At 45.3% G+C, this 14,716-nt stretch overlaps 1 protein-coding gene across 6 annotated transcripts in view; it reads right to left on the minus strand.

Moving 5' to 3' along the window:
- Positions 1 to 14,716, minus strand: part of LOC143923674 (uncharacterized) — a 55,413-nt gene that overhangs the window by 26,107 nt on the left and 14,590 nt on the right. For 3 of the 6 annotated variants that reach the window (XM_077447487.1, XM_077447489.1, XM_077447485.1), the window contains 2 exons: positions 14,083 to 14,121; positions 11,852 to 11,890 (listed from right to left, as the gene is read on the minus strand). In XM_077447487.1, the coding sequence (XP_077303613.1) occupies positions 11,852 to 11,890; positions 14,083 to 14,121 (78 nt within the window). The remainder of the gene's footprint in view (positions 1 to 11,851; positions 11,891 to 14,082; positions 14,122 to 14,716) is intronic. The other 3 variants (XM_077447488.1, XM_077447490.1, XM_077447486.1) reach the window with 1 other exon arrangement.

The following is a 14,716-nucleotide window of genomic DNA, read 5'->3' on the forward strand; positions in this document are numbered from 1 at the left end:
ATGAGTGTATCTCCTGCCTAGAATAACACAGTTTGAATTGCAAGCTCCTGTGTCTGGGGAGAACAAGATCCTAAGGAGAGTGATCTGAAACAAAGGGGAAGTGTAGGCAGGTGCAGTCTGCTTTCTCCACTGCAGGTGGCGCTCTTTCACAGCAACACTGTGGTTGGAGAGGAAGTCAAGAGGAACAGAGTTCCTCTATGGTTCCAGTGTCACTGGACAAGCATCCAATTGGATGCTGCCGTATCATTTAACTCTGGCAGCCATCTTGGGTTAGGCAGAGCATTTTTAAGGCACAGGTTTGGTGTGCTTTTAAGAGTTGGTAGCCAGGCCACATTCTGCTCTCTTATTAGACGCTGTCTGATACCTGCTCTCTACACATTGGGGGTGAACTGTGGCTGTACTAACTCAATACAAGTTCTTCACTGCACCGGACTGTGTGAATTATTATTGCTGCACCCCCACCTACAAAAGGTTAGGCCACAACCTAAAACACCGGTCCATGCCAGTCCTTATCCCCTCCATATTTCCAGCCCTTATCCCTCCATATTTTTAGCCCTTACCCCCTTACCCCTCCACATTTTCAGCCCTTACCCCCTCCACATTTCCAGCCCTTATCCCCTGCATATTTCCAGCCCTTACCCTCTCCATATTTCCACCCCTTACCCTCTCTATACTTCCAGCCCTTATACCTCCACATTTCAAGCCCTTACCCCCTTACCCCCTCCATATTTCCAGCCCTTACCCCCTCAACATTTCAAAACTCTTACCCCTCCATATTTCAAGCCCTTACCCCGTCCACATTTCCAGCCCTTACCCCTCCATATTTCCAGCCCTTACCCCTCCATATTTCCAGCCCTTACCCCTCCATATTTCCAGCCCTTACCCCTCCATATTTACAGCCCTTACCCCCTCCACATTTCCAGCCCTTATCCCTCCATGTTTCCAGCCCTTACCCCCCTTACCCACTCCAAATTTCCAGCCCTTACCCCCTCCACATTTCCAGCCCTTTCCCCCTCCATATTTTCAGCCCTTACCCCCTCCAGATTTCCAGCCCTTACCCCACTATATTTTCAGCCCTTACCCCCTTAGTTCCTCCATATTTCCAGCCCTTATCCCCTCCACATTTCCAGCCCTTACCCCTTCCATATTTACAGCCCTTACCCTCTCCACATTTACAGCCCTTAACCCCTTACTCATCCGTATGTCCAGCCCTTACTCCCCTCCATATTTCTAGCCCTTACCCCTCCATATTTCATTCCCTTACCCCCTCCACATTTCGAGCCCTTACCCCCTCCATATTTCCAGCCCTTACCCCCTCCATATTTCCTGCCCTTACCCCCTCCATATTTCCAGCCCTTACCCCCTCCATATTTTCAGCCCTTACCCCCTCCATATTTCCAGCCCTTACCCCCTCCACATTTCCAGCCCTTACCCCCTCCATATTTCCAGCCCTTACCCCCTCCACATTTCCAGCCCTTACCCCCTCCACATTTCTAGCCCTTACCCCTCCATATTCAGGCCCTTACCCCCTCCACATTTCGAGCCCTTACCCCCTCCATATTTCCAGCCCTTACCCCCTCCATATTTCCAGCCCTTACCCCCTCCATATTTCCAGCCCTTATCCCCTCCATATTTCCAGCCCTTACCCCCTCCACATTTCCAGCCCTTACCCCCTCCATATTTCTAGCCCTTACCCCTCCATATTTTCAGCCCTTACCCTTCCAAATTTTCAGCCCTTACCACCTCCATATTTCCAGCCCTTACCCTCTCCATCCTTCCAGCCCTTATCCCTCCACATTTCCAGCCCTTACCCCACTTACCCCCTCCAAATTTCCAGCCCTTATCCCCTCCATATTTTCAGCCCTTACCCTCTTACCCCTCCATATTTCCAGCCCTTACCCCTCCATATTTGCAGCCCTTACCCCTCCATATTTCCAGCCCTTACCCCCTCCACATTTCCAGCCCTTACCCCCTCCACATTTCCAGCCCTTACCCCCTCCACATTTCCAGCCCTTACCCCCTCCACATTTCCAGCCCTTACCCCCTCCACGTTTCCAGCCCTTATCCCTCCATGTTTCCAGCCCTTACCCCCCTTACCCACTCCAAATTTCCAGCCCTTACCCCCTCCACATTTCCAGCCCTTACCCCCTCCACATTTCCAGCCCTTACCCCCTCCACATTTCCAGCCCTTACCCCCTCCACATTTCCAGCCCTTATCTCTCCATGTTTCCAGCCCTTACCCCCCTTACCCACTCCAAATTTCCAGCCCTTACCCCCTCCACATTTCCAGCCCTTACCCCCTCCACATTTCCAGCCCTTATCCCTCCATGTTTCCAGCCCTTACCCCCCTTACCCACTCCAAATTTCCAGCCCTTACCCCCTCCACATTTCCAGCCCTTTCCCCCTCCATATTTTCAGCCCTTACCCCCTCCAGATTTCCAGCCCTTACCCCACCATATTTTCAGCCCTTACCCCCTTAGTTCCTCCATATTTCCAGCCCTTACCCTCTCCACATTTCCACCCCTTAACCCCTTACCCATCCGTATGTCCAGCCCTTACTCCCCTCCATATTTCTAGCCCTTACCCCTCCATATTTCTAGCCCTTACCCCTCCATATTTCATGCCCTTACCCCCTCCACATTTCGAGCCCTTACCCCCTCCACATTTCGAGCCCATACCCCCTCCATATTTCCAGCCCTTACCCCCTCCATATTTCCAGCCCTTACCCCCTCCATATTTTCAGCCCTTACCCCCTCCATATTTCCAGCCCTTACCCCCTCCATATTTTCAGCCCTTACCCCCTCCATATTTCCAGCCCTTACCCCCTCCATATTTCCAGCCCTTACCCCCTCCATATTTCCAGCCCTTATCCCCTCCACATTTCCAGCCCTTACCCCCTCCACATTTCCAGCCCTTACCCCCTCCATATTTCTAGCCCTTACCCCTTCATATTTTCAGCCCTTACCCTTCCAAATTTTCAGCCCTTACCCCCTCCATATTTCCAGCCCTTACCCTCTCCATCCTTCCAGCCCTTATCCCTCCACATTTCCAGCCCTTACCCCACTTACCCCCTCCAAATTTCCAGCCCTTATCCCCTCCATATTTCCAGCCCTTACCCTCTTACCCCTCCATATTTTCAGCCCTTACCCCACTTACCCCCTCCAAATTTCCAGCCCTTATCCCCTCCATATTTTCAGCCCTTACCCTCTTACCCCTCCATATTTTCAGCCCTTACCCCCTCCATATTTCCAGCCCTTACCCCCTCCACATTTTCAGCCCTTACCCCCTTAATCCTCCATATTTCCAGCCCTTACCCCCTCCATATTTCCAGCCCTTACCCCCCTCCAAATGTCCAGCCCTTACCCCCTTACCCCTCCACATTTCCAGCTGTGTAAATAAAACCTGAGCACAGTGTCCCCAGTCTCATCATGTAACATATTATAATATGATAGTTATAATGTGTGGAGACTGGATCGGAGGACGAGGTGCCTGCACCTTATCCCTGACAGCAGCCTCAGATTGGACTTTCATGAGAAGTTTGTAGTGAGAGCTCAGGATGCAGAAGACCTGATCTACGTTCTCATGACATTTCCGCCTTCGCAAGAATCGCAGAATGCAGCACCGCTCGGAGGGGGAGCGGAGGAGCGCGGTCAGCTTGGTTTCCTGTCACCTTCAGGCTTCGTGCTGCTCTAAGAATGAAAACCAAACGCCGACGTGATGATGAAAGTGTCTTCAACCAGCAACCGGCTTACATTCGTTCTCTTTTGGTCTGTGACATCTACCACTGACAGTGTTCTATTACAGCTGCTCAAGTGCAGAAACATACTTGTCGATCCTGCCAAAAACATTTGCTCTCTGCCTGTTAGCATACTTCCCAGGTCTCTCAGCGAACTACAGAACACCTCCCCCACACTAACAAGCTCAGTAGAGGGGGAGGTGTTTTGTAGCGCCCAAAATGCTTTCTGCCTTAGGGCGACAATGACTCTGCTCCAAAGTGAGTGAGCGCTGTCACCATATCACAGGAAGTGTGTTACTGGCAGGATCAGCAGAGGGAAACAAACCCTGAAAAAAAGAAAACAAATGCAGCCACCACCTCTAAGGACTGGTAAGCTGCAATATAACACAGTGATATCCTTGAGTTTACTTGAACAGTTGCAATAGGAGTCTGCAGGCTTTGAATCAATAGAATAAATCAGGAAAATGCTGCCTTATGGCCACTAGATGGAGCTGACAAATATAGTAAGTATAAAGTAGTATTAGTACTAGTAAATATAAAGTTATAATCCATCTAGTGGCCACAATGCAGTATTTTCCCGATTCACTCCATTCTGTATGATTGAATAACATTTGACTTGGAGAGAAAATAGCCTAATAACCTTCGATTTGACCCCATTTGCTTAGAACAAATGTACATACAGTTTCACAGGTTGAATAGCTCTGAAAAAATTTTTGCTGTTGTAAATAACACTTTAGGATGTATTTCTAAACATTTTCAGAGTTCTTTGTCTTTAGAATGTTATTAGGCTCTTTTCTCTCTAGGTTGAATGTTATTTTTCATATTGTAAAGAGTGAATAAGGAAAATACCACCTTATGGCCAGTAGATGGAGCTGACCAACATAGTAAATAAGTATTCATTTTCAGCGCCATCTAGTGGCCGCAATGCAGTATTTTCCTTATTAAGTCCATTCTGTATAAATTAATTTCCAGCGCCAAATAGTGGCCGCAATGCAGTATTTTTTTCTGATTCACTCCATTCAGTATGAATTTATTTTCAGCTCCATCTAGTGGCCGCAATGCAGTATTTTCCTGATTCATTCCATCGTGTATGATTGAATAACATTCGACTTGGAGAGAAAATAGCCTAATAACGTTCGTTTTTGACCCCATTCACTTAGAACGAATGTACATACAGTTTCACAGGTTGAATAGCTCTGAAAATTTTTTTGCTGTTGTAAATAACACTTTAGGGTGTATTTCTAAACATTTTCAGCATTCTTTGTCTTTAGAAACTTCATTTGTTCTGTGTGAATGGGGCCAAAACTGAATGTTATTAGGCTCTTTTCTCTCTAGGTTGAATGTTATTCTTCATATTGAATAGAATGATTAGGTGAAATACTTATGGCCACTAGATGGAGCTGACAAACATAGTAAATACGTATTTCTTTTCAGCGCCATCTAGTGGCCGCAATGCAGTATTTTTTCTGATTCACTCCATTCGGTATGGATTTATTTTCAGCGCCATCTAGTGGCCGCAATGCAGTATTTTCCTTATTCAATCCATTCTGTGTACATTTTGTTTTCAGGTCCATCTAGTGGCCACAATGCACTATTTTCTTGATTCACTCCATCCTGTATGAATGAATAACATTCCACCTGGAAAGATAATAGCCTGATAAAGTTTCGATTTTGACCCCATTCTCATAGAACAAATGTACATACAGTTTCACAGAAGGTAAAGCTTTTTGTTGTGGATAACACTTAGGGGTGTGTTTCTAATCATTTACAGAGCTATTTGTCCTGAGAAACTGCATGTACATTCATTCTGTGTGAATGGGGCCAAAATCGAATGTTATTAGGCTCTTTTCTCTCTAGGTTGAATGTTATTTTTCATATTGAAAAGAGTGATTAAGGAAAATACAGCCTTATGGCCACTAGATGGAGCTGACCAACATAGTAAATAAGTATTTATTTTCAGCTCCATCTAGTGGCCGAAATGCAGTATTTTTCTTATTAAGTCCATTCTGTATAAATTAATTTCCAGCGCCAAATAGTGGCCGCAATGCAGTATTTTTTTCTGATTCACTCCATTCGGTATGAATTTATTTTCAGCTCCATCTAGTGGCCACAATGCAGTATTTTCTTGATTCACTCCATTCTGTATGAATGAATAACATTCCACCTGGAGAGATTATAGCCTGATAATGTTCAATTTTGACCCCATTCTCATAGAACAAATGTACATACATTTTCACAGAAGGTAAAGCTTTTTTTTTTTCTGATTCACTCCTTAGGGGTGCATTTCTAAACATTTGCAGATATATTTGTCCTGAGAAACTTCTTTTACATTCCTTCTGCGTGAATGGGGCCAAAAATGAATGTTATTAGGCTCTTTTCTCTCTAGGTTGAATGTTATTTTTCATATTGAAAAGAGTGATTAAGGAAAATACTGCCTTATGGCCACTAGATGGAGCTGACCAACATAGTAAATAAGTATTTTCAGCGCCATCTAGTGGCTGTAATGCAGTTTTTTTTTCTGATTCACTCCATTTGGTATAAATGTATTCTTAGCGCCATCTAGTTGCCACCATGCAGTATTTTCCTGATTCGCTCCATTCTGTATGAATGAATAACATTCAACCTGAAGAGAAATAGCCTAATAATGGAGCTGGCCAACATAGTAAATAAGTATTTATTGCCAGCTCCATGTAGTGGCCGCAATGCGGTATTTTCTCACATTTTTGTTTACAATTGGTCTTATTGTTTAGTGCTGGCAGCATTTATTTTATTTTATTATTAGCACTGGAAGCGCAGTCATTTTCTTGCTTATACACAATGCAGTATTTTCCTGATTCCCTCCATTCTCTATGAATAAATAACATTAAACCGGGAGAGAAAATAGCCTCATTCAGTATGAATTTATTGTCAGCTCCATCTAGTGGCTGCAATGCAGTATTTTCCTTATTCAGTCCCTTCTGTATAATTTTATTTTCAGCTCCATCTAGTGGCCACCATGCAGTATTTTCCTGAGTCCCTCCATTCTGTATGAATGAATAACATTCAACCTGAAGAGAAAATAGCCTAATAATGTTCGATTTTGACCCCATTTGCTTAGAACGAATGTGCATACAGTTTCACAGGATGAATAGCTCTGTATAAAAATGTTTTATCAGTGCACTCCTGGCAGTGTTGTCAGCCCATAAGTGTCACCACCTGCCTGCCCCTCCTGCCCCACCCCCTCAGCGCTAACACAAATGTTCTACTTCAAGCCCCTCTGAAGGTCAGCAAGCCAGGTACTAAAGCTGTTCTCTGATTGGCTGAGTGGAAATATCTGCACACCGCTGACCTTTGCACCTGTGTTCTTAAAGGAACACTCCACCCAAAACTGAAACCTCGATTTTATGCGGTTCTTCTGCCACACCCTCCAGAGAGCCAAATATCACTCCTGGAAGTGATTCCCCCGTAATATCAGAAAAACAATTGATTGGAGAGTCCAGCCGTGAGTGACACCTTTATTATGGTTTCATAAAAGGGGAGGAGCAGAGACACCCGAGAAAGATCTGAGAAGCCAATCATACTTGAGATATACAGTGCCTTGCAAAAGTATTCACCCCCCTTGGCTTTTTCCCTATTTGGTTACATTACAGCTTTTATTTCAATGTACATAAAACGATTTTTCAGAAATAAAAAACTGCTAATTGCCATGTGTGTATGTATTCACCCCCTTTGTTATGAAGCCCATAAACAGCTCTGGTGCAACCAATTACCTTCAGAAGTCACATAATTAGTGAACTGATGTCCACCTGTGTGCAATCTAAGTGTCACATGATCTGTCATTACATATACACACCTTTCTGAAAGGCCCCAGAGCAGTGGCAGCTGGTGCTCCAAATTTTTTTTGGGGGGCAAAAACAAGCTGAAAAAAAAAAACATCAATTGCTGCCACTGTGCCCATCAAACGCAACCACTGTGCCCATCAAACGCAGCTCCTGTGCCCATCAAACGCAGCTCCTGTGCCCATCAATTGCTGCCACTGTGCCCATCAATAGTGATGGACGAACTTCCAACGAGACATAACGCGAACCGCAAAGGTGGCCAAAAGTTTGCGAACCGCAAAGTTCGCGGCGCACCCCATTGACTTTAATGGCAGGCGAACCTTAACCACTTTCAGACCGGACCATTTTGCTGGTAAATGACCAGAGGTCTTTTTACACTTTGGCACTGCGCTGCTTTAACTGGTAATTGCGCGGTCATGCAATGTTGTACCCAAACACCCAAAATACCTTTTCTTCCCACAAATAGAGCTTTCTTTTGATGGTATTTGATTGCCTCTGCGATTTTTATTTTTTGCGATACAAAACGTAAAAAGACCGCAAATTTTGAAAAAAAATGATATTTTCTACTTTTTGTTATTAGAAAAATCCAATAAACTCAATTTTAGTCATACATTTAGGCCAAAATGTATTCAGCCACATGTCTTTGGTAAAAAAAAAGTCAATAACTGTATATTTATTGGTTTGCGCAAAAGTTGTCACATCTACAAACTAAGGTACGTTTTCTGGAATTTACGCAGCTTTTAGTTTACGACTGCCTATCTCATTTCTTGAGGTGCTAAAATGGCAGGGCAGTACAAAACCCCCCCAAATGACCCCATTTTGGAAAGTAGACACCCTAAGGAAATTGATAAGAGGCATGTTGAGCCCATTGAATATTTTATTTTTTTGCCTCAAGCGATTGAATAATGACAAAAAAAAAATTTTTTTTTTACACAAAGTTGTCACTAAATGATATATTGCTCACACATGCTATGGGCATATGTGAAATGACACCCCAAAATAAATTCTGCTGCTTCTCCTGAGTACGGAGATACCACATGTGTGGGATTTTTTGGGAGCCTAGCCGCGTACGGGGCCCCGAAAGCCAAGAACCGCCTTCAGGTTTTCTAAGGGCGTAAATATTTGACTTCACTCCTCACTACCTATTACAGTTTTGAAGGCCATAAAATGCCAAGATGGCACAAAACCCCCACAAATGACCCCATTTTAGAAAGTAGACACCCCAAGCTATTTGCTGAGAGGCATGTTGAGTCCATGGAATATTTTATATTTTGCCACAAGTTGCGGGAAAATTACAAACTTTTTTATTTTATTTATTTTTTTCACAAAGTTGTCACTAAATGATATATTGCTCACGCATGCCATGGGCATATGTGAACACCCATGCGATCCCATTCTGCTGCGGACCAAAAAAAGGGTCCCGTGCGAGTTTGCGGCGGGTGCGACACAAATTCAGCCATACTATCTGTATGGCTGAACTCGAATCGCACAGAGATCGGATGTGATTTGCACTGCAGTGCGGTGCGAATCACATCCGTTCTCAAACCGCTGCAATGTGAACCCAGCCTTAGTGACACTGGCGACGGGGGGTGATCACGGGGTTAAACCTTTATTGGGGGGGTTAGGGGGGTACCTTAGAACTAAAGGGGGCTAACCCTAACTGCCCTAACAGTTATTAGTCACAAATGACACCCGCCGGGTGATCAGGGGGTTAAACCTTTATTAGGTAATAAATGGCGGGTGCCCTGAAACTATAAAAAAATAACTAACCAACCAGCGTCACCTGTAACAGTTATATGGTGATCACTGGTGAAAGGGTTAACTAGGGGGCAATCAGGGGGCTTTATGCGGTAGTATATGGGGGTCCCTGGCGCTATAAAAAGTTGCGGCGAACCTAAATACCTACCTGCCTAACTAGCGTCACCTGTGACACTAATACAGCGATCAGAAAAATGATCGCTTATTAGGCTGGGTTCACACTGGAGCGATGCGGGAACACCACGAATCCGCGGCGGGTTCCCGCATCGCATGCCTCCCAGCGGCAGTTCACACTGCCCTATGCGAACTGCTGGGAGTGTCAGTGAAATGTTAATGACACCCCCAGATCAGTTTGCATATCGCAGTGCGATCTGCAAACTCGGATCGCATGGTGTGAACACCCATGCGATCCGATTCTGCTGCGGACCAAAAAAAGGGTCCCGTGCGAATTTGCGGCGGGTGCGGCGAATGGCTGAACTCGAATCGCACAGAGATCGGATGTGATTTGCACTGCAGTGCGGTGCGAATCACATTCGTTCTCATAAACCGCTGCAATGTGAACCCAGCCTTAGTGACACTGGCGACGGGGGGTGATCACGGGGTTAAACCTTTATTGGGGGGGTTAGGGGGGTACCTTAGAACTAAAGGGGGCTAACCCTAACTGCCCTAACAGTTATTACAGTCACAAATGACACCAATGCAAAAAAAAAAATGCAATTGGTGTCACTGTGACTGGGGGGGGGGCAGGGGTAATTGGGGGGTGATCGGGGGGGTGTGAGTGTGCCTGGCATGTTCTACTGTACGTGTGGTGTGTTGGTGCAACTCAGCGATCCTCTCTCCTCGGTGCCAGAACGAAAAATACCGACACGGAGGAGAGATTACATCACTTCCTCTCCTGTGAGGAGAGGAAGTGATGTCACGGAGCATTTCTATTCGTCGGGAGCGATCGCGAGGGGGTGGCCATGAATGAATGGCCGCCCCCTCATCCCGGATCGCTCCCGAACGAATGCCGACCGCCGCAGGGAAGGCAGGGACTTATATATACGCCCATATGCCTGCCCGTGCCATTCTGCCGACGTACATCGTCGTGCGGCGGTCGGCAAGTGGTTAAAAACCTCCAGGTCATATTTTCAGCCACAAAATACTTACTAGCTGTGCACACATAGTCCCACCACATGGACACTGACATAACAAAAGTATTAAGTGAATCTGGGATCGACAACGACAAGCTTTCTTTTTTTATCTGTGAAATTTTGACAATTCAGGAGCGCATGAAGGCCATGGAGGAGAGGCAATGTCAGGGCAGGCTAGGAAGGGGGTGCAGGAGATGATCAGTGCCACAGTCAGGGCAGCGCAGTCCTGTGCCAGTGTCCCAGTGTGCCAACCTGTGCTTGAGCCCCTCCCTCTGCCCGGCCCTTACCCCCACCTATGCAAGGCTCCACTGCAGTGGTCCGGAGGTGCCAGTCCAGTGCTGATCCTCAGCCATGGTGCTTGCACTGCCTTCTGATTGGCTTCTCCGCTGCTATCTCCCTCACTGTCTGAAACCAGCAACTCACTGCAGGGCCCAAAAATATGACACCGCTCAACCTCTTCAAAGAGGAGGGTAGGGGCATATAGTACGGTGTGCTTTTTTTGTACAAGGAAGTGAGCCAAATGAAGAAAGAAGGTCTGTGTGCTTGATTAAATAAATAGTTTATAGACATATACATGGTCTACTGGTCACATGTATTGAATTCCTCCGAGATCCATGCCTCATTCATTTTTAGAAATGTGAGGTAGTTAACACTGTCGTGAGCTAGGCGAGTACGCTTATCAGTCACGATCCCCCCTGCTGCGCTGAACGTCCTTTCGGACAGGACACTGGATGAGGGGCAAGCCAACAGTTCCATTGCAAATTGGGCAAGCTCTGGCCAGAGGTCAAGCCTGCCCACCCAGTAGTCCAGGGGTTCATCACTCCTCAGAGCGTCCACATCGGCCGTTAACCCGATGTAGTCGGACACCTGACGGTCTAGGCGTTCCCTGATGCTGGATCCGGATGACACCTGTCGATGGGTCAGCTGAAAGAATGACCTCATATCCGAAGTCACCAACACATCTTCAAACCGGCCTCTTCTTGCAGGCGCTGTTGGATTGGTACCCGCAACTCCTTCTCTGGGAGTGGGAATTGCTCCTCTGCCAGCGCACGCAAAAGCAGAATGCAGCATTTCTCGAAGCAAGGCCTGGAAGTGCTGCATTCTGACAGCCCTCTGCGATGGCGGTAACATTTCCGCCATTTTGTGTTTGTACCGGGGGTCTAAGTACGTTGCCACCCAGTACTGGTCCTTGACCCTTATGCTTTTTATACGGGGGTCCCTATTAAAACACTGGAGCATGAAGGCCCCCATTTGCACTAAAGTGGAGAACACTGACAAAAGACAGAATGTAAAATGGCCGGGGGGGGGCGGGGGGTGAATACTTTTGCAAGGCGCTGTCGGCTTTGGGTGGGGCCGAGCCCCAGATTGTGTGAGTTTAGTTGCAGCATCAGAAATTTCCAACTTACGTTCTTCAAAGTCCTCTTCGTAATCGTGCTCGATGTTTCCTGAGGAAGGAAAATCCGATCATTCTAAAGGTGACCATACACTATACAATCCTCTTTAGATCAACCAACAACTATGTAGTATGAGAGCCCTTCCAAATGGCTGACGCGTTTCGAGGGGAGATCCCCCTCTTCAACAGGGCCCTGAGGAAGAGGAGATCTCCCCTCGAAAAGCGTCAGCCACTTGGAAGGTCTTCCTGTTCTTGGGACTTGTCTGGGTGACCGGGTCATCTCCAGAACATTGTGGACTTTGATACGCCTTATTGCTGATGTTGGCTGTGAGTATTTGTCTGTTTTTTAACATGAATAAAGCTATGACAAAGGTGAAGCAGTAGGCGGATGTGCTCTCTGTTCCTTGTCTTTGTAGTATTTCTTCTGGGTTTCCCTGGCCTGTAGGGGGCAGCAAAGCCGATGTACACATTGGATTAGCCGAAGATGTCTGAGTGATTTTTGCCAGGGCAATTCACTTGAGCGCAGATTTCGTTTTTCCTTCTATGTAGTATGAGAGGCGTATTAAAAAAACGAATGCAGGGCCGTTGAGAAACTGCATGTACATTCGCTCTGTGTGAATGGGGCCAAAACTGAATGTTATTAGGCTCTTTTCTCTCTAGGTTGAATCTTATTTTTCATATTGAAAACAGTGATTAAGGAAAATACCACCTTATGGCCACTAGATGGAGCCGACGAACATAGTAAATAAGTATTTATTGCCAGCTCCATCTAGTGGCCGCAATGCAGTATTTTTCCTGATTCAGTCCATTCTGTATGCATTTATTTTCAGCTCCATCTAGTGGCCACAAAGCTGTGATTTTTCTGATTCACTCCATTCTGTATGAATGGCTAACATTCAACCTGGGAGAGAAAATAGCCTATTAACGTGCGATTTTGATCCCATTCGCATTGAACAAATGTACATATATTTTCACAGGAGCAATATCTCTGCAAATTTTTTTTTCTCTTTTTTTTGTGGATAACACTTATTGGTGCATTTCTAAACATTTACAGACCTATTTGTCCTGAGAAACTGTATGTACATTCGTTCTGCGTGAATAGGGCAAAACTGACTGTTATTAGGCTCTTTTCTCTCAAGGTTGAATGTTATTTTTCATATTGAAAAGAGTGATTAAAGAAAATACCGCCTTATAGCCACTAGATGGAGCTGACAAACATAGTAAATAAGTATTTATTGCCAGCTCCATGTAGTGGTCACAATGCGGTATTTTCTCACATTTTTGTTTACAATTGGTCTTATTGTTTAATGCTGGCGGCTTTTATTTTATGTTATTATTAGCACTGGTAGCGCAGTAATTTTCTTGCTTATACACAATGCAGTATTTTCCTGATTCCCTCTATTCTCTATGAATGAATAACATTAAACCGGGAGAGAAAATAGCCTCATTCAGTATGAATTTATTGTCAGCTCCATCCAGTGGCTGCAATGCAGTATTTGCATTATTCAGTCCCTTCCGTATAATTTTATTTTCAGCGCCATCTAGTGGCCACCATGCAGTATTTTCCTGATTCACTCCATTCTGTATGAATGAATAACACTTAACCTGAAGAGAAAATAGCCTAATAAAGTTTGATATTGACCCCATTCGCTTAGAACGAATGTGCATACAGTTTCACAGAATGAATAGCTCTGTATAAAAACGTTTTATCAGTGCACTCCTTGGGGTCCTTCTTCATAAACATGTATATACAAGACCCCGTTGTGTTGTCAGGCCATAAGTGTCACCACCTGCCTGTGTCAGTCCCCTCCTGCCCCACCCCCTCAGCGCTGACACAAATGTTCTACTTGCAAGCCCCTCTGAAGGTCAGCAAGCCAGGTATTAAAGCTGTTTTCTGATTGGCTGCGTGAAAATATCTGCACACTGCTGACCTTTGCACCTGTGTTCTTAAAGGAACACTCCACCCAAAATTGAAACTTCGATTTTATGCGGTTCTTCTGCCACACCCTCCAGAGAGCCAAATATCACTCCTGGAAGTGATTCCCGTAATATATAAAAAGAAAACAACTGATTGGAGAGTCCAGCCATGAGTGACACCTTTACTATGGTTTCATAAAAGGGGAGGGGCAAAAACACCTGAGAAAGATCTGAGAAGCCAATCATACTTGAGATATATACGTTTTGGGTGGGGCCGAGCCCCAGATTGTGTGAGTTTAGTTGCAGCCTCAGAAATTTCAAACTTACGTTCTTCAAAGTCCTCTTCGTAGTTGTTGTCGGCGTTTCCTAAGGAAGGAAAATCAGATCATTCTAAAGGTGACCATACACTATACAATCCTCTTTACATCAAACAACAACTATGTAGTACGAGAGCCCTTCCAAAATCACTGACGCGTTTCGAAGGGAGATCCCCCTCTTCAACAGGGCTCTGAGAAAGAGGGGAACTCCCCTCGAAACACGTCAGCCACTTGGAAGGTCTTCCTGTGCTTGGGACTTGTCTGGGTGACCGGGTCATCTCCAGAACATTGTGGACTTTGATACGTCTTATTGCTGATGTTGGCTGTGAGTATTTGTCTGTTTTTTTAACATGAATAAAGCTATGACAAAGGGGAAGCACTAGGCGGATGTGCTCTCTGTTCCTTGTCTTTGTAGTATTTCTGGCGATCATAGGAAATAAATACATCTTTACTGTGATTGTCAGCGCCACCTAGTGTCCATAAAGTAGTATTTTCCTGATTTGCCCTATGAAGAATATTCAACGTTGAGAGAAAAAAAGAGCTTACTAACATTCAATATCGTCCCCATTCACACAGAACAAATATAAAGTATATAGCTGCTTTACTGGACAAAGAGCACTGAGGTTTTTTTTCTTTTTTTTAAC

Source organism: Lithobates pipiens, unplaced genomic scaffold (assembly GCF_037356315.1).
Source record: "Lithobates pipiens isolate NorthernLeopardFrog02 unplaced genomic scaffold, aLitPip1_a1.2 Scaffold_22, whole genome shotgun sequence".
NCBI lineage: Eukaryota > Metazoa > Chordata > Amphibia > Anura > Ranidae > Lithobates > Lithobates pipiens.